The sequence below is a fragment of the Haliotis cracherodii genome, unplaced genomic scaffold, assembly GCF_022045235.1.
Source record: "Haliotis cracherodii isolate W230 unplaced genomic scaffold, xgHalCrac1.p SCAF_22, whole genome shotgun sequence".
Taxonomy (NCBI): Eukaryota; Metazoa; Mollusca; class Gastropoda; order Lepetellida; family Haliotidae; genus Haliotis; species Haliotis cracherodii.
The window spans coordinates 13,230,506-13,253,987 of NW_027266278.1; the positions used below are offsets into that span (position 1 = coordinate 13,230,506).

A 23,482-nucleotide genomic window follows, 5' to 3' on the forward strand; every position below is an offset into this window, starting at 1 on the left:
TTTTGCGCTTACTGATTGAAACTCTGACAATGTCTGTTAAATTTATCAAATCATTGTAATGTATCTATTCTTAATTCCTTTATATTTGCAATGATACTTTTCCAATGCATATTCTAAATAATGTGAGCCAAAGTATGGCACGAAAAGAAGAAAGAATATGTCCAAAAAATAGAGTGAGTGAGTAGTGTTGTACGCCGCTTTTAGAAATAGAAATTCTCTCATCGGGGTCAGATAACAGTCAGATTATTTGTTCTTTCGAATTTGTGATGACTCTTGTTTAATGTGAAGTTCACACGATAAAGGGTTTTTCCATAGGAAAGGCCGGTCACATGACCGCAAAACAGCAAATTGTAGTGCCTTGACGTTCAATCGATTTTCACGAGACAGGATTCTTGAAATGATGTAACCACTGACATAACCCTCAACATTCCTGGGGAAACCCATGGGAATTCCGTGTAAACGTCGTTAAAACGGTGGGTTAAATGGGTTTGACGTCGTTTTGAATAGTATCACAGTCATATCACGAAGTTAACTCAGTGGGGGACGAAAACCAGAATTGACACAGTCCCACACATTCCTAACTTTAGTGAAACCCGGGAGGAAGGGCGTGGTCCTGACAAACCAAGATTCACAATCATGATGACTCGGGGCCTTGAACTCGATTCAGGCACGCATAAGGGACACGGCGAATTGAGTCGCCTGGGACGACAGGCGTCCCGTGTGTGTCCCCTAGTTAGAACAGAGAGGGTTAACATGAATGCATACATCAAAGGAACTTCACGTTGGTGTTCGTCATGCACAGACATGTGAAGATCATCCCCTAGCATGCCAGAGGACCACAACGTGTGGTGAGCACCGACTGAGCACACTTCCCGGAAAGCATGGAGCCGGACATGCAGATACTGGACACCGGTCACTCACGACCGTCTAACGGTAAAGGGGAATACAGTCTCATATCAACCGATTTGCACATGTGTTATTAGTTTTTACTTGTAATGGGACCGCCTCCGTGGTCTAGTGGTAGAGCGTCCGCCCGGAAAGCGGAAGGTCCGGGTGTCGATCCCCGACCTCGTCATACCAAAAAAACGTTTAAAGATGGTACTTGTTGTTACCCTGTCTGGCGCTCGGCATTAAGGGGCTAAAACAAGGACTGGTCGGCTCGGAGTCAGTATACTGTGTCTGAGTGGGGTATTCATGTTAAACTGCGGCATGGTATCTCAGTGGGCTAGCACTATAAATCGGCATCAGTCCAAACTAGTACAAGCAGTCACACACGTGCATGCACGTCGCTATAAGTGCAATAATCTTGGACGCGACGTTGAACCCCATTTCACCTCACCTCATTACACTTGTAATGAGTGAGTGAGTGAGCATCGCTTTCAGCAATATTCCAGCAATATCACGGGAAGGGTACTATCTAACATGAAAAGGACAATCTAAGTTTAGATGCATATAGAGTGAGTGAGTGTTATCATCATGAGGGAGGAATGGGACCTTAAGAAGTTGAAAATGAGACAAGTGAATGCATGAATGTTTAATGTCTCTCTTCCTATTGCATCGAAGTTATCAAGTTAGAATCTACATTCCAACATGGCTACAAATGTAATTAAGACGTTGATGATCCACGGCACCTTTGAAACATCTTTGTCCTGAATGCAGTTAAAATGTTTCAGAAAGATTTAAAACGCATCGATAATTATTCGCTGTGTGTAGACATTTTTCATTATTTAGACAGCTTATCTTAATTTCTAAACGTATTTTACCTTCACTAAATCTGTAGGTCATGATACAGACATGACAGAGCGAAAACTGAAACACTCATCTGAATGCTGATTTGTAATTAAACGCCGTGGTTGAGGGTGCGTCACGCTACTATCTGGTGTAGCCCTGCTGCATGTCAAAACTTATGTGTCTGTCACTTCTCACTATTTTCGCTTGTCACATTCTGAACCAGCAGGGGCGGTCGGGTAGCCTAGTGGTTAAAGCGTTCGCTCCTCACGACCCGGGTTCGATTCCCGACATGGGTACAATGTGTGAAGCCCATTTCTGGTGTCCCCCGCCGTGATATTGCTGGACTATTGCTAAAAGCGGCGTAAAGCCAAACTCACTCACTCACTCACTCTGAACGAGCAATGTGGCTGTGTGGAGCCCTGCTCTATAAGATTCATACAATTTACTTTATTTTTTAAATTTCAAATTAATATAATGTATACAATTTACATAAATATGTCTGCATTATAACGGTACTTTTAATTAAATATAATACGCTGGAGAATAACCAGCGGTTAAAATATATTGTAAATGAATATCACTGAAAATCGATGATGACACCAGATGCTCGAGAAAAGGGTAAGCATAACCTGCCCTGCCGGTATCATTTGCCACTCACACAAATTGCTTTGTTGCCTGACGCCGCAGAACAGTATTCCTGCCATGAGACAGTACATTTATTATTTATTTATTTAATAACGTCCTTTCGGGACCAGCTATTGGATATTTGATATTCAAAAATATATCTTGCAACAATGTATATTTCGTGGCGGACAATTTTCTTTGTTCTCATCTCTGAGAAGCACACACACACAGACACGCATACGCACGCACGCACGCACACACAGAGACAGAGACACACACTGACGCACAGAGAGAGAGACACACACACACGCATACAGAGACACACCACACACGCACGCACACACACAGACAGAGACACACACTCACGCACACAGAGAGAGAGACACACACACGCATACAGACACACGCACGCACGCACACACACAGATACACACGCACACACACACAGACGCACGCACGCACGCACTCACACTAATAGATGCATTGTTAAGCATTATTAACTCATTATTTTTTTGTTATTGAATTTTTTGTGTTGGGATAAGAGGGGGGCTTTTAATCATGGTTGGTATCGTCGTGGTATTTATCATCGAGTTTGATTTCAGACAAAGTTAACAATGACGACAACATATCCAAGATGGCCGCCAAGCCACTGCGTGAAGGATGCCTGTCCAAGTTTACTTCCTGTCGATGGCAGACTGGTTACCTGACGTTATTCTGCTCATTGCTGCTGTTTGCGTTCAGGCACTCGTTCAGCTTTGCTGTAGTGTGCATGGAAACAGGCAACGTTGGCGGCAGCAACATCACAGGGACATACAATACAACTGATAGCAGTGCCGGTGCCAGTGTCAACGTTGGTTAACACTATATGCGATTTATTCCATTTGAACTTTATACCAATTGTTTCTAATTGCAACGTTATTTGCAGAGACTGGACGCCTGTATTAGTTGATTTGTTTCACCCAAATTGAAATTTCAATACTTGATGCCTCTATGCTTAGATTTTACTAATAAACATTAAGCTGTAATGATATTATATATGAAAATATAAAACGTGTTTTGGCGTGTATTCAAACTCATTATTTTTTACAAATACGTAATGGGATTGATAAGTTTTTTATGATGAATAAAATCGATTCAATAAATAAGTTCATTTGGGTTGAACGCAGCTGTGAACAGTATTTCAACGATATTGGTGAATATTATACGAATGGATCACTGATGGCACCAGGTCTTCGCGAAAAATAACGTGAATATTTATGTCTTCATTTAAAGTAAAATAGTGTCTTCTGTTTAATCCTTACTGCTCCCAAAACAAAGATCACATATGTGTCATCCCTATCAGCATGTGCTCTTAAAGGATTAAATCTGTTCTCTGACAATGTCACGATCAGACAATGACTATTATTACGTAGATTTTCATTCTTCCCCCTTCCAGATTGTCAACCCGTATATCCCGGCTGACCTCCGAGGTTTGGTGCTTTCCTGCTACTTCTACGGGTATCTATGGACGCCTCTGATTGGTGGATATCTCGCTGCTAGATTTGGGCCGAAGCTTATGATTGGTCTATCGATGGCGGTGTCTGTGGTTGTCATGGTGCTCCTGCCAATCAGCATCCGGACTAATGTGTACATTACCGTAGCCCTGCGTGTTGCCATGGGGTTTGCCTCGGTAGGGAACTCATGAGAGAGAGAGAGAGAGAGAGAGAGAGAGAGAGAGAGAGAGAGAGAGAGAGAGAGAGAGAGAGAGAGAGAGAGAGAGAGAGAGAGAGAGAGAGTATATATGTATGTATGTGTGTGTGTGTATGTAATGGAGAACACGTTAAATCATGTGTTGTTTGGAAAGGTATTAACTAACCTCGTGTAGTTCACAAGAGCCGATTATTGCGATTTGTTACAGTATGTGATTGTTTGTTTGTTGTTTAACGCCGCACTCAGCAATATTTCATCTATATGACAGCCGTCTGTAGATAATCGAGTCTGGACCAGACAATCCAGTGATTGACATCATGAGCATCGATTCACGCAATTGGGATAGGATGACATGCATCAACCAAGTCAGCGAGCCTGACCACCCGATCCCGTTAGTCGCCTCTTACGACAAGCATATATAGTCGCCTTTTACGACAAGCATGGGTTGCTGAAGACCTATTCTACCCCGGATCAGGAGATGCATGTCATCGCATCCCAAATGTAACAGAATGTGACCTGGGCTCAGTTCTGCAAAGCAGCCACGAGAGTGATAGAATAACCGAAAGTCGTTCTTAAAGTAATGGAGTAACGATCGTTTTCATGCTGAGATCGCTTCGTGGAACGGGGCCAAGGCTGACATTGTGTCATCGGTCCCGACGGCGTCAGTCTTTGTTCATGCTGTCAACCACAGGATGGCGTTGATCAGACGTGATTAATTACACAGCCAGGGGGCAGGAGGAGCAGTTGCCCCCCAAAAAACAACAACAACAACAACAAAACGAACAACAACAAAACAAAAAACAAAAACAAAAAACCCACACACAACCCCCCAAAAAACAAAAAAAAAAAACAAAAAAAAAAACAAACAACAACCCAGTTTTATTTGAATCATGAAAATACAAGTTGGGGACAAGTGGTACTTGTACAAATATCATTTGCCCCCACCTCCCCCCTGTCAAAAAGAGTTAACTACGGCCTTGAGAATGTTGCTGGATTGTTGCTGTATTGCTGCTGGATCGTTGCTGGAATGTTGCTGACTATAGCCTAAAACAACATTCACTCACACAGCTGTGTGCATAAAACGTGATCTAACTTTCCGAAAAGCATTTCTGATTGTCCAATGTGAATGAGAATCATGAAGTCCTCTAGTACCCAACCTTTTCTTCCCTTGGGGGTTCCGGGTTAGAATAGGCCCCCTGCAATCTATGATTGTACAAGGCGACTACATAGACCCGTGAAGATTCCGGGGTAGAATAGGTCTTCAGCAACCAATGCTTGCCGTAAAAGGCGACTATGCTTGTCGTAAAAGGCGACTAACGGGATCGGGTGGTCAGGCTCGCTGTCTTGGTTGATGCATGTCATCGTATCCCAATTGCGTGGATCGATGCTCATGATATCAATCACTGGATTGTCTGGTCAAGACTCGATTATTTACAGACCGCCGTCATATAGCTGGAATATTGCTGAGTGCGGCGTTAAACAACCCCCCCCCCCCCCCCCCCCCCAACCAACTAACCAACCAACCAACATGGATCGGTTGGTCAGACTTAGCGGCCGACAGCATGTCACCATACTCCGGCGGCTTGAGTCGTTGCTAATTCTTCTCAAGCCGCAGTTTTATATTCAAGTATGCAGGTAAACTGCAAACGAAAACAAATTTGTACTTACAATTATTTATTTCAGGGAGTTATACTGCCATCACAGCAAGTATTATGGTCAAACTGGGCCCCCATTTCGGAAAAGGCTCAACTTGCTGCGACATCAAATTCAGGTAATGATATCATACCATTCGTGACCAACCCGTGTTATTCCGGGACAAGCCGCCACTCCGTCGCAGTGGTGACTCAGCATACCACCACTGCCACAGGCTAATTTGCATATCACGTGACCGGACTTTTCTCTTGTTTGTAAACAAACGCACTTTTTCAGAAATCAGTATAGAACGGACTAATGCAAGCAGTTGGGGGCGCTTTACATATTGTATTGCATAACTATATAGATATGCTACTACAACTGCGACAGTGAGTTGCATGACAATATATATTTATGCATCAAAGTGACCGTGTCGCTAGCTCTCCGTTGGGCTTCGGTGACAGCACGTGGAGCCGTACAACCAATGTAAACAAAGGATAACTACGCAAAAACAAGTAGATTTTTACGTATTTGCATACTTTCTGAATGAAAGTTAACCATTCTTTGACATTTGTTTATGAAAATGTGTAGACTTGTCAAACATGAAACGGATGAAAAGCATATGCAATATCTTGAATGGACTGTGAAAGATGTGACGAATCGTCACATGGTGCTGGCCTGTGGCAGAGGTACTATGCTAGCTGGCTGCCGGCCGCATGGAACTCTGGGTAGGAGAGTGCCCCTATAGCGACTCGTGCCCCTCTCGTGGCCATTTTTACAACCGGGTTCCGTCTTTGCGCAAACGGGCATACGTAAAACAATTGTCAACTCGTTGTGTAATGGTTCACATATATTTCCCCGTATATTATATATTTCAGATACGATTTAAAGCAGATCAGTACATGCGGACATATACAGTATGTTTCATCACATTGAACTGTGTCTTGGGTATATTTTTAGATGCAAGACACATGTAAAATCAAATATTATTTCTGAGGGATTCTTTGACAAAGAACTTGAAATCATACGCGCATTCTGATTGGTTTGTCGTATTTTCGCACATAACATTCATCGATAGGGGGACGAGTCTTCTTGCAGGTTACGGAAAGAGGCGAGTGGTGACGAATGGATATCATACGTGAAGCTCCTTAAATGGGGCCGTGTGCAGCAGCTGTGGCGTGCATGAAGACAGGGCTGTATGGAATCTCAGAAGGGACATAGTCGCGTTGTCTCTTTGTCGTTCTTGGTAAAATTGAAAAATATTATTCAAAGCGCGACAATGCGATAAATTAGACCAAATGTTTCGTCGTATTGTCGGGCTTGGTTAATTTTGACACTTATTTGCTTTGTTGTTGCAAGGGCGACAGCGCGACAATGTCCCTTCTAGGATGCCATAGGAATGACTTCTCGAATCCCGCTCGTCACCACTCGCCCCTTTCCGTAACCTGCAAGAAGACTCGCTTGTCCCGAATAGCGAGTACACACGAATGCTAGAATTCTCCTCCTTCATTCTCCCTGTGGGGGGTTTCGGTGCCGGTGTTGGTGTCTGTATCAGGCCAGGTCCATGGACTTTAAGAACGACTCATGAAATCATAAGGGACTCTGACTACAGCGCAATCTCATTAAAATCAGATCTTAGTTTAGCGGTAGCGAGAACTAAGATCTGATTTTAATGAGATTGGACTACAGCGTAGATATTAACCTTTTTCACACTTCGCTACTTCCGGTTTGAAAGCGAGGCTTGGAGAGCAGAAGGTGAAGGCTGGATAGCACATGAAACACATGAAGATGTCAACAAGGCACGCAATCGGGACAAACTGTGACAATTTAACCACCCCGGTACATTTATCGTAAGTATTGAACATTATTCTTATTCTTATCATTGACAAACTATTCAACTGTTATCTGGTCTACTTACCAATATAAATTTGAGTCTGGCCGTTCTGTTGTGATTTCAATTTAAAATATCCACGACCACCTGGTAACTCCCAGTGCAGTTTATGGTAGCTGAACAGACTTAATACAAATGCTACTGAGATCTTGTAAAGAATAATTCATTGTTTACACACCATCAAGCCAAACTATTTATTGTGAGTTTGAATAACTTTGCGGGTTGTATTTGAAGTCGAAATATTGACCTTTTGACCATATCTAGATATATGTCAGAAACTAACTAAATTGATATGTTGATATAATGTATCAAATTGTAACCTTCTGAGAATTTACGATCGGTTGCGTATTTGATGTAAATTGTAATGGACTCAAATGCATTCCAATAAAATATTAGACCTCTAGATCTACTCGTGCTGTCCATATTGTGAAAGTTGTTATTTTGATTCTCAATGCTGACAGATTAGATACCATGAGGTGTAATATTTCAACTGAATTGTTACATAAAAGGTGTTTAAATATACAGTTTGATCTGCAATTTTGTAAACAATATTTCTACCAAAATGATATTTACTTTAATGTACTAAATTAATTATGTCATGAAATGAACAAAAACCCAACTAATTAATGGCCAGTAAATGTTCAATCTACATGTGATCTTTATATAATTTACACAAACAGATAACTCTTTAACAGTTTGTATTCAAATATTTCAAATGCATAAATTGATATTGACATTACTATAAACTTAAAGTATAAACAGAATTATTTTTAATTCCAATGCGTATTGCAATCATAACTCATTTATTCTCTTTGTTTAATTGTGAAACCCATCTGGCTGTATGTCCCCAAACATGTTTTGAAACTTTAAAAACAAAATGATTTCTTTTGTGTAAGCAATTGCCATGTATTATTGATTATTAATCATATCAATTTATATGTAAGAATATAGTTGTGCTTACTGTCATTTTGCAATAATTATATTGTTATGATGTAATATTTTACTATTGTTAACAATCTTTAGAACTTTAGTTTATTTCAATCAAGTCAAGTGGTGTGATAATTTTGATAATTTTTATAATTCAATCAAAACGAGAAATATAAAAAAATATAAATACATGGAAGAAATTTGTTTTCCTTGTCAAATAACGATGATAGCATGAATTTATCTCATCTTGTGATGTGACAAAGTTAATATTTTCAAGTCAAGATATCAACTTTAGTAAACAACAAGAAGAGATAAACATTATATTTGACAAAATAAATTATATTTTCTTTGTGATCTTCATGACCTTACCATCGTGTCAATGAGGCAGACTGACTGTAGGGATGACAAAACGTGATATTTCACCTGATTTTAATAAAAATCTGATTTATTTCACTCTAGCGAAAGTATGTTTTGAGCATGGTCAGACTAAACAAAGTATGTCATGATTAAATACATACCGGTAATACAAATATCAAAACGTGTTTTATTAAAACAAGAGTTAATTTCTGTGTGACATTGATATAAAGAGCTGTAGTACACTGTCATTAAATTGATGCATCTGTTGAGTTTACTGTTTACACAGAATATACTGTTTGAGTTTAGACATATCAGATGAATTGCTACCTTCAAGATTGTTCTAAAGTTGCATTTAAGGTTACACACTGTGATTAATTTTCCTTAAATTTCTCTATTTGAGATGAATGTTGTTTTCTAAAGCACTATTTTGAGAGAAGGTGAATATGCATTGTTTATAAAAATTTTTTTATTGAAGTAGAAATATTGTTACAATATTATTGAATTATTCATTTCAGGCCAGCGAGTCAACACAATGAAGTACTAGTATCCGGTGATGGATGTCTGGTGGAGCTTTCTGCTGACAGTAACACTGGTTACAATGTGCGTCCTGTCAAAGGACGAGGAAGTAAAAAGCCATATTCATTCAATCAACAAATGTGTTTCCTGTCACATTTCACTTAAATAGGACGAGGAAGTGAAAAACCTTATTCACTCACAAAACAACATGGCCAATATTTATCAGACACTAAAAAAGCACATTGTACCATTTGTTTACAAGCAAGAAAATTATTTTCTCCTGGAATTTAATTAGGTGCTTTTGACTGACAAAGACATCCGGTCCATGTTAAGTTTTGAAAACTTATATTGTGAGAAATAAAGACATGACAATTTCGGTTTGTTTTTCTTTGTTAAATATAAGAAATCCAGATTGTTCCATCAACATAATTGTACCGATACATATATTTTATCTTGGCTTGATTACCAATTGAAGTTGATTCTTTTTTATCTTTTGTTATTCTAACTGTACTCATATCTGATCAAGACATTTTCAAACTATTCAGGATAAATGTATTCGTAGCTTCCTTTTGATATACAATTACCTATCATCATACAGGATTAGGTGAGGGTGTTCAAGAAGTTGGTGGTTGTATCAATTCTTATATTTTTTCAATTTCATGCATTTTTTACATTTATCAATTTTTAGTTTCCTTTTAACTTATTTTAAACAGTTTACACATTATTACTTTTGTCGTGCACGGTGCAATCTCAATCGGCAATAATCAGTTAAGTAAGTGATGTTTGAAGAACAAATAAAGTGTCATATGTCATTGTACACACTGAATAGAGTTATCGCCCCTTCTGAATATTTATTTTGACACACGAATTATTTTGTGAACTAATTTCATTTACATCGTAATATGTTAAGGTGAAACTCATAGCAGAAAAAGTGTCTTTTGTTAACTGGACTCAAGGCAAAACGGCAGTGTGTTGTGCAGCAAACACCACTATGAAACGTGAAATAAACATGATCGACGATCTCCAGTTCGCCAAGCCACACACTGACTGAGCAAATTTGCAAAAGTACACTGACGTGTTTCATGTTATGCGGTTCATTTGCAATACAAAACTTCTGTCATTGAATGTACTGTCACATTGTACCTATATGCCGACAAGGTTATGATAAAACAATCTATTTCTGAAATACGTGTCTCGAAATGCACCTTTCGATTCACATCCGGGATCCTGACAGCAAAATGCTAATTCCAGTGTATTACAGGCATATTTTAGTTGGACCTCATGATTAAATGTGAAATATTTTCTGTACTAAATACAGAGGATACCATTTTTTGTTTTTTTGAAATGTCCATCAGTGAAATGCACAACATGCTGTCTGTTCCCTATCAGCTGATGAGACTCACATTGCATGGAGCTATGCTCTCCAAGCCTCGTTTTCGATCCAAGATGGCGAAAGTGTGAAAAGGGTCAATGGGACGATCTTTGAAACCCTCCTTCGCAGCACGGGTGGCCCAGTCGTCTAAGGCGCCGCGATTCGCTGTGCAGAGTTGCGTCCCTTGGACACACCAGAAACCTATGATTGTGGGTTCGAATCCCGGTTCGCCCCGATTATGTTTCTAGGTTTGTCAGCACCATACCCGTGCTGGTGGGTTTCACCGAAGTGGTAAACGTCTGAGACCTGCATCACTTCGGGCTTTCCTCCCACATTAAGCTGACACGCCGCGATATGACTGGAATACTGTTAAAACCGGCTTTAAACCCAACTCACTCACTCGCTGAAACCCTCTTTCGTTAAAGCGCGCCCCTGAAAGTGACATCAGCGTTTTAAACATTGACATAGTTCGGGGTGTTTACTTTTGCGATGCCTGTGTTCTCTGTATATGGTTATAGTCATTGGTCTTTGTTATATTTGCGTTTCTACAACAACCTCTGTCGCTTCATTTTTGTATTTACCCAAGAAAAGCTGTGATATACTGCAGGTGTGAACCTTGGCAGCATCGTGGCGACTGCCATCTCCGGGTTCATTTGTCAGATACCAGTGGATGAAGGATGGCCTCTCACTTTCTACACATATGGTAAGTTAAATACAGGGGCGAAACTACCATTGTAGCAGAAAAACAATTGCTTACGCCTAAAAAAAACACTTTATTTTTTTACCCATAAATCAACACAATTTCTTTATAAATAAACCTCAATTTACCATCTATGCAGTATATTATTAATTCAAAATCTACACGGTTGACCCTGATATTTATTCTCAACTTGAAAACGGAATCTTTACGCACTTTAGAATTTTAGTGGTAGATGGTTTGTGACGTAAACAAACCGCGCTCTCACAATTATTTTTATCATAATACTACAAATACTACACATACTACAAATGAACATGTAAAAACACATAAAAATACTGTTATCGATTAGTTTTAATGTTTAAATTTCATTTGTTAGCATAGATGTTTCTTGAATGAAAGTCGTAAATGTGATGGTGAAACACACACATATATATATACTACTTATACAAAATTATAATAAATAAATTATTAATACTTGTTACAAATAAAATCTAATATAAACGGTCCCAAAATGCAGTAGATAGCGTTTAAGATGCCCCCCAAAACCCGCCATTTCGCTAGAATTGTTAGGATTCTGTATTTGATGTCATTTTCTTTTCACAATTACCATATTTCTTTATGACATTTTTAAACATTTTGTGACGAATAAAAGTAATTCAATGAACGAGTGAGTTTGGTATAACGCCGTTGTGGACATTAGTTCACTCACTTCACGGCGTGCCAGCTTGGTGTGGTAGATGATCCACCTCATAGACGTTTACCACCGTGCTGTTCCCTGAAGACCCGGTTTAGAATTGGCCTTGAGAAACTTATTCACGTCGCAAGATGTGACTAACGGGATTGGGTGGTCAGGTTCGCTGACTTGGTTGATGTATGTCATCGTATCCCAGTTGCGTAGATCGAAGCTCATGACGTCGATCACTGGATTGTCTGGTCCAGATTCGATTATTTACATACCGCCATCTTATATCTTGAATATTGCTAAATGCGGCGTAAAACAACAAACAAAAAACAATTTGTTTTGCTAAAAACACGGGCCTGACACATCTCTGGCACAGACACACCAAAAGTTATAAGCAGGACGAGCTAGTGGACCCTGGGACGGAAACCAATTAAATCAGAATAATTAAGTTAATGAAATTTAACAATAATAAATATAAAAGTAATAAATAATAATAAAAATAAATTGTCAATTTAAGAGAATAACCAGTCTAGGTTATCTGCTGTAACAGATTCCATTTGGCGTAAAGGGCAAAATAGCTGTCAAAATTATATGAATGGACCACCGAAAATCAATGATGAACCCCGGTGTTCGTGAAAAGGGTAAGCATGTCCTGCCGCACCGGTAGACATCCCACACGCAGGATTTTCCTTTTTGTGTCAGCTGGAGCGGGTGTGATGTGGCTGGTATTGTGGCTGCTGTTCGTGCACGATGCTCCAGAGCGTCATCCCAGATGCTCCGAGGACGAAAAGCAGCGCATCTACTATGGCAAGACCTCAATCAAGTCCTCATCTAAGGTCAATATACATGTAGACTTTACATAAATGATTTGAACAACAGAAAAAGTTCATACTCGTACACTGAATCTCTCACTCAATGGAGACAGCCTCCGTGGTCTAGTGGTGGAGCGTCCGCCCGGAGAGCAGAAGGTCCGGGGTTCGATCCCCGGCCGCGTCATATCAAAAGACGTTAAAAGATGGTACTTGTTGTTACCCTGTCTGGCTTTCGGCATTAAGGGGCTAAAACAAGGACTGGTCGTCTCGGAGTCAGTATACTGTGTCTGAGTGGGGTATTCATGTTAAACTGCGACATGGTATCTCAATGGGCTAGCACTATAAATCGGCATCAGTCCGAACTAGTACAAGCGGCCCCATACACACACGTGCATGTACGTCGCTATATAAGTGCAATAATCTTGGACGCGACGTTAAACCCCATTTCACTTCACCTCACTCAGTGTAATCCCAGAACAACGCCACTTTGCCATCTTACGACAATGCGGTCGTAGCCCCTACACTTAACACACTCGAACGCAGAGAAAGCCGATGCGTTCAAGCCACAGCGTGACAGTGTATGCACGTATTTCGGAGGCTCTACGCGTACAGTTGACATTCAAAGATCTCGGTATGAAGTTAACATTTCAAACAAGGCTTGATTATTACAGTTTGTGTTAGTCAGTATTTTCTCATTTATCATACGCCCTTGTTCTAGCTTTCTCGTCAATATTGAAATGCTCTAGCAACATAATTAATGTTCAATGCTCTTGGTCTTAGCTATCTATTGAATATGCAGGGATCAGGCTATCAAGTCAAAGGTTTCGCACTAGGTAATAAATACTGAAAGCTCTAGTTATCCGGTCAGCGTTCAATGTTCTAGCTATCTAGTCAGTGTTCAAGATTCTGGCGATCTAGTTAGTGTTCAAAATTCTAGCTATCTAGTCAGTGTTCAAGGCTCCAACTATCTAGTCAGTGTTCAAGGCTCCAGCTATCTAGTGAATATTCTACGCTCTAGCAATCTAGTCAATATTCACGGCTCAAGTTATCTAGTATTCAATGCTCTATGTACCTACTCAATATCCAAGGCTCTTTGTATCTAGTCAATATTCAAGGATCTAACTATCTTGTCAACATTTAAGGCTCACGTTTTCTAGTATTCAAGGCTCTATGTACCTAGTCAATATCCAAGGCTCTGTGTATCTAGTCAATGGTCAAGGCTCTAGGTATCTAGGCAATATTCAAGGATCTAACTATCTTTTGTAGTGATTTTTTAAGGGTCTAGCTATCTAGTAATTAATTAAGGCTCTAGCTATTTCGTCAATATCCAAGGCTCTGGGTGTCTAGTCAATATTCAGGCTCTAACTATCTCTCACTATTCAAGGCTCTAGCGATCTTGCCACATTCAAGGGTCTAACTATCTGATCAATATTCAAGGATCTAGCTATCTAGTCAATATCCAAGGCTCTGGCTTTCTAGTCAATATTCAAGGCTCTAACTATCTAGTCAAAATTCAAGGCTCTAACTATCTGGTCAATATTCAAGGGTCTAGCTAAGTATCTAGTTAGTCAATATCCAAGGCTCTAACTATCTAGTCAATACCCAAGGCTCTAGCAATCTGTATATTTTTCAAGGGTGTAGCTATCTTGTCAATATTCAATGATCAATTTATCTAGTATTCAAGGATCCAGCTATCTAGTCAATATTCAAGGTTCTGGCTATCAAGTCAAAATTTAAGACTATAGATGTCTAGTCAATACTCAAGAATCAAGGTAATGATTAAATATTCAACGCGGCCGACCATTTCATATTATGTTTGAGGCCTGGGATTCTTTAAATTGGAAAAAAAGGAAGTTTTTAAGCGCCGACTGAAAGAATGTATTGCCTCAAACTAAAGTCCCAACTTGTCTTTCCGGTGCATGGCTTATACCCTGGGCTTACATCCCCCATTCGCCTGATACATCTTGATTTAACCAATAATTAATACCGATTCGAGCGGAGTTGAACCAAACTGACTCACTCACCCTGTCCCGACAGCCTCTGCCGTGGAGGAAGACGTTCCGCTCCTTGCCGTTCTGGGCCCTGGTCGTCAACCACGTGTCGCACTCCTGGATCATGTCTTCAATACAGACCTTCCTGCCCATGTACATGAACGATGTCCTAAAGTTCGAAATAAGCGCGGTAAATAACACACAAAAGACTGTGTCAAACTGTTATTTCAGAATACTTGTCTATCTCGAGTTCCTAGATTTTTTAATTATCTATTTATTAATTAATTTATTTATTTATTTCATATGTATTTTTCTTTTTTTTTGTAATTTATTATTTCATCTTTATTTTATCATTATTGTCGTCAAGCTGCGAATAGCTGCCAGATTGCCTATGCGGCGTTCAGCAATCTTCACTCACCCACTCATTATTGTCGTAATTATTATTGTTTTAAAAAAATGTCTTATAGGTCATTATTATTATTGTTATTATTAATATTGGTATTGTTTTTGGTAATGTTATCTGATTTTTATTTTATCATTCTAAAATTATACTTGGATTCCTGGTACGTGATGCAACGATTTCTGACCCAACAGAACGGCATCCTGTCATCACTCCCGTACATTGGTCGTTTCTTCGGTGGCCTCTGTTTTGCGTACCTCGCCGACCTCGTGCTACAGAAGACGGCCCTCAGCGTCACAGTCAACAGGAAGATATTCCAGACACTAGGTATACTACTACTGCTACTACTACTACTACTACTACTACTACTACTACTACTACTACTACTACTAATAATAATGGAGGCTCTTCCTGGTAGAATTGTACTGTGCACTTTTGCACACATTTATTTGTCTGATGATCCTCTTGTGAAGCATGTCAAGACTCATGATGAAAACAAGGCATTCCAAAGTTTTCTTTAACGAGCCAAGGATGTGAGACATAATCTCAATGTCAATGTTGATTTTGTTGATGGTTCTGTACTGCTGGACGGTACAAAAATGAGTGTCAACCAAGCGAAGTGCCATATCAAATCGGCCCAGAAAGTGTTTCAAGGAGAGGCTATATGAACGACCACTGCATCGAGTTTATGTTCAGCGTGTTGAGAAGAGCCAGCAACCCTGCCGAGTCCTTCGCTTGTATGAAGCCAGCTGTCCCGAAAAGTGAAACAGAAGGCTTCCTGTTTGCTGCTCAGGATCAGTCACTTCCCACTCGAAACCGTCAAAATGTAAATATCAAATGCAGATTATGCAATGAATTTAATGAGACTGTCCAACACATTGCACTGAATGAGTCGAGTCAGTGTTCTGTTGGTTACGAACAAAAAGGGTGCACCTCTTGAGTAATTTCGAGGTAGGCATTGATTCGAGACACCACAGTTCGAGAAGAAGAGGTGGGTCGTGTGCGTTTTCAGCATGTCCCTGTGTAATTATTATAAATAATGAATTAAATTAAAAAATTTAAAAATGCAGCAAAGGGCCGGGGGGTTGGGTGATCCTGGGGGTGTCAGGCTGGTTAGGCTCATCATCAGCTCACGGTCTTTGCCCCTCTACAAGCAGCCCAGACAGCGAATGGGACCTCTCCCAGGAAGCGCTGCCTTGTCAAACCCACCCAGAACTTTACCGAGAATGTGAAGGCTCCCCAACACTGCAGCATTGTGCATTACCCTGATTGTTAGAAGGGCTGTATTCCTGGCAACACAATCCGAATGTCAGTCAACAGATTGGAAGGTACCAAACCTAAGGCACCGAGAACAATTGGGAGTTGGACAACTTGGTACTTGAGATGTAGACCCGTGAAGATCGGGGGTAGAATAGGTCTTCCACAACCCATGATTGTCGTAAAAGGCGACTGTGCTAACGGGATCTGGTGGTGAGGCTCGCTAACTTGGTTGATGCATGTCATCGGATCCCAATTGCGTGGATCGAAGCACATGATATCAATCACTGGATTGTCATGGTCTAGACTTGATTATTTACAGACCGCCGTCATATAGCTGGAATATTGCTTAGTGCGACGTTAAACAACAAATAAACAAACAAACAAGCAAATCAAAACCTTCTGACATCTGATCCAAAACCCACCAGGAATAACATGTCTCTTGAGAATCTAGCTCTGTTTGAAGCTGATCCAGAACGATTTGTAACTATGGATGAAACCAGGGTTCACAGCTTGAGTCCAGACAACAATCAAACAAGTGGAAGCTTTTGACATGACCACCACGAAAGAAGGCACAGACTGTCCCATCAGCTGGAAAGGTCATGACCTTCGTGTCGTGGGATGCCGAGGGTCTCGTTATGTTCCATCATCGTCATATTACGCTGCATTTTGGGGTCACATACGGGATCAAGTTAAGACTGGGGCGGTCGGGTAGCCTAGTGGTTAAAGCGTTCGCTCGTCACGCCGAAGACCCGGGTTAGATTCCCGACATGGGTACAATGTGTGAAGCCCATTTCTGGTGTCCCCCGCCGTGATATTGCTGGAATATTGCTAAAAGCGGCGTAAAATCAAACTCACTCACTCACTCAAATTAAGACGAATTAAGAGACAGGGGAAGGTGAGAAAAGATGTGCTCATGCATCAGGACCATGCACCAGCGTACAAATCAGGCCATGGTTACAGTCCACAAGAGCGGTTCTGAACTCATTCAGCACCCACCTTATTCTCCTGATCTGGATCCGTCAGACTTCCATCTATTCCCAAACATGAAGAAAGCTATAGGCGGAACCCATTTCGACTCGAATGATGACGTCATACCAGCTGTTGAGAACTTTTTGAATTGCCAAGAGAAGGACTTCTACGACACTGGGGTAGAATCCCTCCCATTTCGTTGAAAAAGTGTGTCAATGTGGAAGGGGATTATGTTGAAAAATAAATAATTTTAATGTCTTTCGGTCAAGTCTTTCTATTTGAGGCTTACAATTTATCAATCAACCCTTGAAGGTATGCTGACAATGTGTTGTACAATGTATGTATACATTGACAATGTGTTGTACAATGTATGTATACATTGACAATGTGCTACACAAGAGGTATGCGAAGGCAGGTCAAAAACTTATAAGCCTAACAAACAAAACCAACAATTTAAAAAGTGTTTTTAATTTTGTTTTTCAACATAATCTCCCTGCTTTTCAAAACAATTCTCATATCGATAGTGAAGCTTTTCAATTCCAGTCAGGAAAACGTTTTCTGAAACCATCCTGAAAAATCCATTCACGGCGCCTTGAGATCATCGTTGTCGTCATAGCCCTTTCCATGAAGGTGTTCTTTCAGTTAAGGAAACAGATGGAAATCACTTAGTACCAGGTCTGGCGAGTATGGAGAGTGAGGAAGCACTTCGAATCCACATTGTCGCACGGCAGCCTTTGCAGGTCGAGAGGTGTGTGAAAAGGCATTGTCATGAAGTAGTAGGACTCCAGCAGTCAGCATTCATCGCCGTTTTTCTTTGATATGATCTCTCAGGCGATAACGCAAATCAGCATAGCAGACACCAGTTATCGTCTTTGGACTTTCCAAGTAATCAATAAGGAATCAACCCTTTGCATCCCAGAATACAGTGGCCATAACTTTCTTCACTGATCTTGAAGACCTGAATTTCTGTAGTGCTGGAGGAGATGAATGGTGCCATTCCATGGATTGACGTTTTGACTCATACTGGTAGACCAATGTTTCATCACCCTTTACTAATTTCTTTTTGAATATGACGAAATCCAGCTCAATTAGCTCTAAATTTTCTCTGGCAATGTCAGTTATGTTTTTCCTTAAGATCAGAATTTAGAAATTATGGCACCCAACAAGCAGATATATTATTCATCTGTAAATGTTCGTGAACATAGCAGACCAACGTCTAACAGTGGAATAGCTAGGGCACTTATCCCTATACACTTGTCACATGTGGTCATGAAGTTCTTTGAAGTAAAAAACTTGATGACTACTCGGTACTCGTTCTATTCCATTTCTGTGTCCAAATGGGCCCCTATCACGTTCAACTGACTGTCACTAATATAATATAATATGCAAACGGCCTCAACAGACCAAATACACTTGCACTGAACTACTCACACAATGTGCTACATTGACTCGTTCACTTTGTTATGTCCCATAGTGAAAAGTTAGTCAGGATTAGAACTTTTTTTACCAGCTCTCGTATACGGACATTGTGCCACACTATATTAATATAACAATGTCACACTACATGTATATTGACAATGTGTCGCCCAATAGGAATATCGATTTAATTTTTGACAAGGATAAATCAGGTCTGAGTCCTAGTAAGAGTTAAAAAGTTTAAAAGACGCAAGCTCCGAGATTTTCTTCCGAGGATAAGCGTTTTAAACCGAGTGTTTTATCGAAAACGAAAAAACACACTTTTTCGCTTTAATATATAGAATACCTATGCACATATTTTTATAAACGTAAACGGTAGCCGAGAATAATTAGCGATGTCATGGGTTCGATTGCTAGCAGCGGGAATTCTTTTAAGTATAGTTAACGAGGAGATAAAGTTCTCACGGCGTTATATATACTCAATCATTATTTCAGGGACACATCTATAGGTATGTTGGGTGTAAAACATGTACATAGGAAGAGAAGTGTCACTAGGTCTGGGTATGTTGACAATGTGATAACAAGTGGAAGTACATGTTGTTTAGGCCTATGTCACACTCATTGGGTTTTGGTTTTATGAAACTGGAAAAATGTCCGACTGTTAAAAGCAATGAAAAGTGCAAGGTTGAAGGTGATGGAAAGAGCTGCCCCAAACCCAGGGCTGAAAACAACCATGGCGTCTTTAGCCCATGCACGTGCAATATTTGTCAAGTCACATTCAATGTGGGTATACAATGGTTCATTCCAGAAGCTATAGAACTCTTGGAAGTTAATATTGACGTCACAGGAAGTTTATAAAGACGTTACAGCTTATAAGTTTATGAAATGTACAGGTACATTTGTGCCGGGAGGGTTACTGATTGGCCTCAGCTTCCTGACCTCTGACCAGAGAATATTGGCAGTAGGGCTGATGGTGATCACCATGACAACACAGGCCTTCACCATGGCTTCCTTCAGGGTCAACCACCTCGATATAGCGCCGAGGTGAGCTAAACAAGCACACATAAGAACATTGACATACTGGTATGTTTCAGGTATGATGGTGAGGTATGTTTCAGGTATATGGTGTGGTATGTTTCAGGTATAATGGTGTGGTATGTTTCAGGTATAATGGAGTGGTATGTTTCTGGTATATGGTGTGATATGTTTCAGGTATATGGTGTGGTATGTTTCAGGTATATGGTGTGGTATGTTTCAGGTATAATGGTGTGGTATGTTTCAGGTATAGGGTGTGGTATGTTTCAGGTATAATGGTGTGGTATGTTTCTGGTATATGGTGTGGTATGTTTCAGGTATAATAGTGTGGTATGTTTCAGGTATATGGTGTGGTATGCTTCAGGATGGTGTGGTATGTTTCAGGTATAATAGTGTGGTATGTTTCGTGTATAATGGTGTGGTATGTATCAGGTATATGGTGAGGTATGTTTCAGGTATATGGTGTGGTATGTTTCAGGTATAATTTTGAGGCATGTTTCAGGTGTATGTTTCAGGTATAATGGTGTGGTATGTCTCAGGTATATGGTGAGGTATGTTTCAGGTATATTGGTATGATATGTTTCAGGTATAATGGTGTGGTATGTTTCAGGTATAATGGTGTGGTATGTTTCAGGTACAATGGTGTGATATGTTTCAGGTATAATGGTGTGGTATGTTTCAGGTATAATGGTGTGATATGTTTCAGGTATAATGGTGTGATATGTTTCAGGTATAATGGTGTGGTATGTTTCAGGTATAATGGTGTGGTATGTTTCAGGTATAATGGTGTGATATGTTTCAGGTATAATGGTGTGATATGTTTCAGGTATAATGGTGTGGTATGTTTCAGGTATAATGGTGTGATATGTTTCAGGTATAATGGTGTGGTATGTTTCAGGTATAATGGTGTGATATGTTTCAGGTATAATGGTGTGGTATGTTTCAGGTATAATGGTGTGGTATGTTTCAGGTATAATGGTGTGATATGTTTTAGGTATAATGGTGTGGTATGTTTCAGGTATTTGGTGTGGTAAGTTTCAGGTATAATGGTGTGATATGTTTCAGGTATAATGGTGTGATATGTTTTAGGTATAATGGTGTGGTATGTTTCAGGTATTTGGTGTGGTATGTTTCAGGTATAATGGTGTGATATGTTTCAGGTATAATGGTGTGGTATGTTTCAGGTACAATGGTGTGGTATGTTTCAGGTATTTGGTGTGGTATGTTTCAGGTACAATGGTGTGATATGTTTCAGGTATTTGGTGTGATATGTTTCAGGTATAATGGTGTGGTATGTTTCAGGTATAATGGTGTGGTATGTTTCAGGTATAATGGTGTGATATGTTTCAGGTATAATGGTGTGGTATGTTTCAGGTATAATGGTGTGATATGTTTCAGGTATAATGGTGTGGTATGTTTCAGGTATAATGGTGTGGTATGTTTCAGGTATAATGGTGTGATATGTTTCAGGTATAATGGTGTGGTATGTTTCAGGTATAATGGTGTGATATGTTTCAGGTATAATGGTGTGGTATGTTTCAGGTATAATGGTGTGGTATGTTTCAGGTATAATGTTGTGCTTTGTTTCAGGTATAATGGTGTGGTAGGTTTCAGGTATAATGGTGTGGTATGTTTCAGGTATGCCGGCCAGGTGATGGGCTTCACCCTGACGTGTGGGTGCTGTGCCGCCATCATATCCCCCCTCGTCATCTCCGCCATGACAATAGATGTAAGAGGCCCGTAGAAATTAATATTCTGTAAACATAAATCTGGATTCTGAAAAATCAAGTTTGTAAAACAATTCACATGATAAACAAGCACTTTCTCGTTTAATCAGGAGCATACGAAACGCTTCAATGTTCATAGTCAATGTAAAGCGTTTAACAAAGGACACTTTGTTGATCTTACAGTACCCATGCATTCAAAACAATAACAGATAATTACATATACACCTATTTTTAGATCGGGGAGTACATGGATGGCCATGTGGCCTTGGGAGGTGCTACTCGCTGTTCAGAGTTGCGTCCCTTGGACATACTAGGATCTAGTGATAGTGGGTTCGAATTCTAGCTTTGCCCCGCTTATGACACTGGTGTGCCATCACCATAAGGTACTGGTGGGTATCACCAGAGGGGAACGCGATCGAGCGGCATCACTTCGGGCTTTCCTACCACATCAAACTAACTCGCCACGAGGATCTCGTGGTTATCACGTGATCTGTCTGATCGGCATTGTGCCCCGACGGCGTGGGTGGTTGCTCTTCCGGTTTGCTGGCCTAGGCTCGACTATGTGAGTGAGTATGGTTTTCCGCCGCTTTAAGCAATATTACAGCCATATCAAGGCGGCTGACACCAGAAATGGGCTCCCACATAGTACCCATGTGCGGAACGATCCCAGACCTTCGGCGTGATTAGCGAACGCTTTAACCACTAGGCTACCCTACCGCTCCTCGAGAAGTTGAAGGTCACCGTCATATAGCTTGAATATTGCTGACGCCACGTAAAACAACGTTGATTTATTCAAATGTTCCAGAGAACACGGGAACAGTGGCAGCGGGTGTTCTTCCTGACAGCGGGTATCGTCATGGCCGCTGACGTTGTCTTCCTCGTCTTTGGCAGCGGAAAGGAACAGGACTGGGCCAAGGAAGTCCGTACCGACGTCATCCCCTCCGTCACTTCCGGTTTCGACGTCTCATCGACTAGTACCACAGGTGCCCAGAACAGGAACAAAGGAACTGAAACACCAGAAGACGACACTGCACGCCGTCAACGTTCATTTGAAACGTCGGATCCGAACACGTCGATAAATGGAGTAATCAACGCCGGGTTTGACCTCTCGGGTGATTTGGGCGACAAAACAAGCCACAGCGCGGAGGCCATTGTTTCCGATTCACGTGAATCAAGGAGTGAGTCATGCGATGACGGAGCGGTCAGTAACCATGGTAACAACTCTGAACAAGTAACTCGGCTTTAATTCCCGAGATTCAATAGATTTGATATGCAGTGCGGATGAGTGATGATATCTCCTCGTGGTTACCGTACCGCCGTTATTGGTGCCATAATTCCTCTGTGTAGAACCTTGATTAAATGTTACAAATAAAGATAAAACTGTCTCATTTTGTTTGGTTTTCTTTCCTTTACGCTCCTAACATTTGGAAAGGTTACCTGGTTGATATAAAATGGTATTCCTTTATTGATTTGCTGTTTGAATTGTATGGGTTCAAACCATTCATCTGACGTCACATCGAAAAGAGGGACGGTCGGGTAGCCTAGTGGTTAAAGCGTTCGCTCGTCACGCCGAAGACCCAGGTTCGATTCCCGACATGGGTACAATGTGTGAAGCCAATTTCTGGTGTCCCCCGCTATGATATTGCTGGAATATTGCTAAAAGCGGCGTAAAACCATACTCACTCACTCACTCACACCGAAAAGACAAGGTCAACGGTCGCGTGATTCTTGCCGGAAAGACCAAATGTACA

General features: G+C 40.6%; 1 protein-coding gene across 1 annotated transcript; it reads left to right on the top strand.

Annotated features, from left to right (window-relative positions):
- The first annotated feature begins 881 nt into the window (after nt 1-881).
- LOC139471382 (sialin-like) lies at nt 882-22,977 on the top strand. The gene is made up of 11 exons (XM_071253727.1): nt 882-933; nt 2,958-3,205; nt 3,791-4,024; nt 5,728-5,815; nt 11,347-11,442; nt 12,824-12,957; nt 14,971-15,114; nt 15,519-15,651; nt 19,863-20,013; nt 21,643-21,733; nt 22,537-22,977. Exons 1-11 carry the CDS (start codon nt 882-884, stop codon nt 22,975-22,977), a joined length of 1,812 nt encoding a protein of 603 aa, XP_071109828.1.
- The last annotated feature ends 505 nt before the right edge of the window (nt 22,978-23,482 follow it).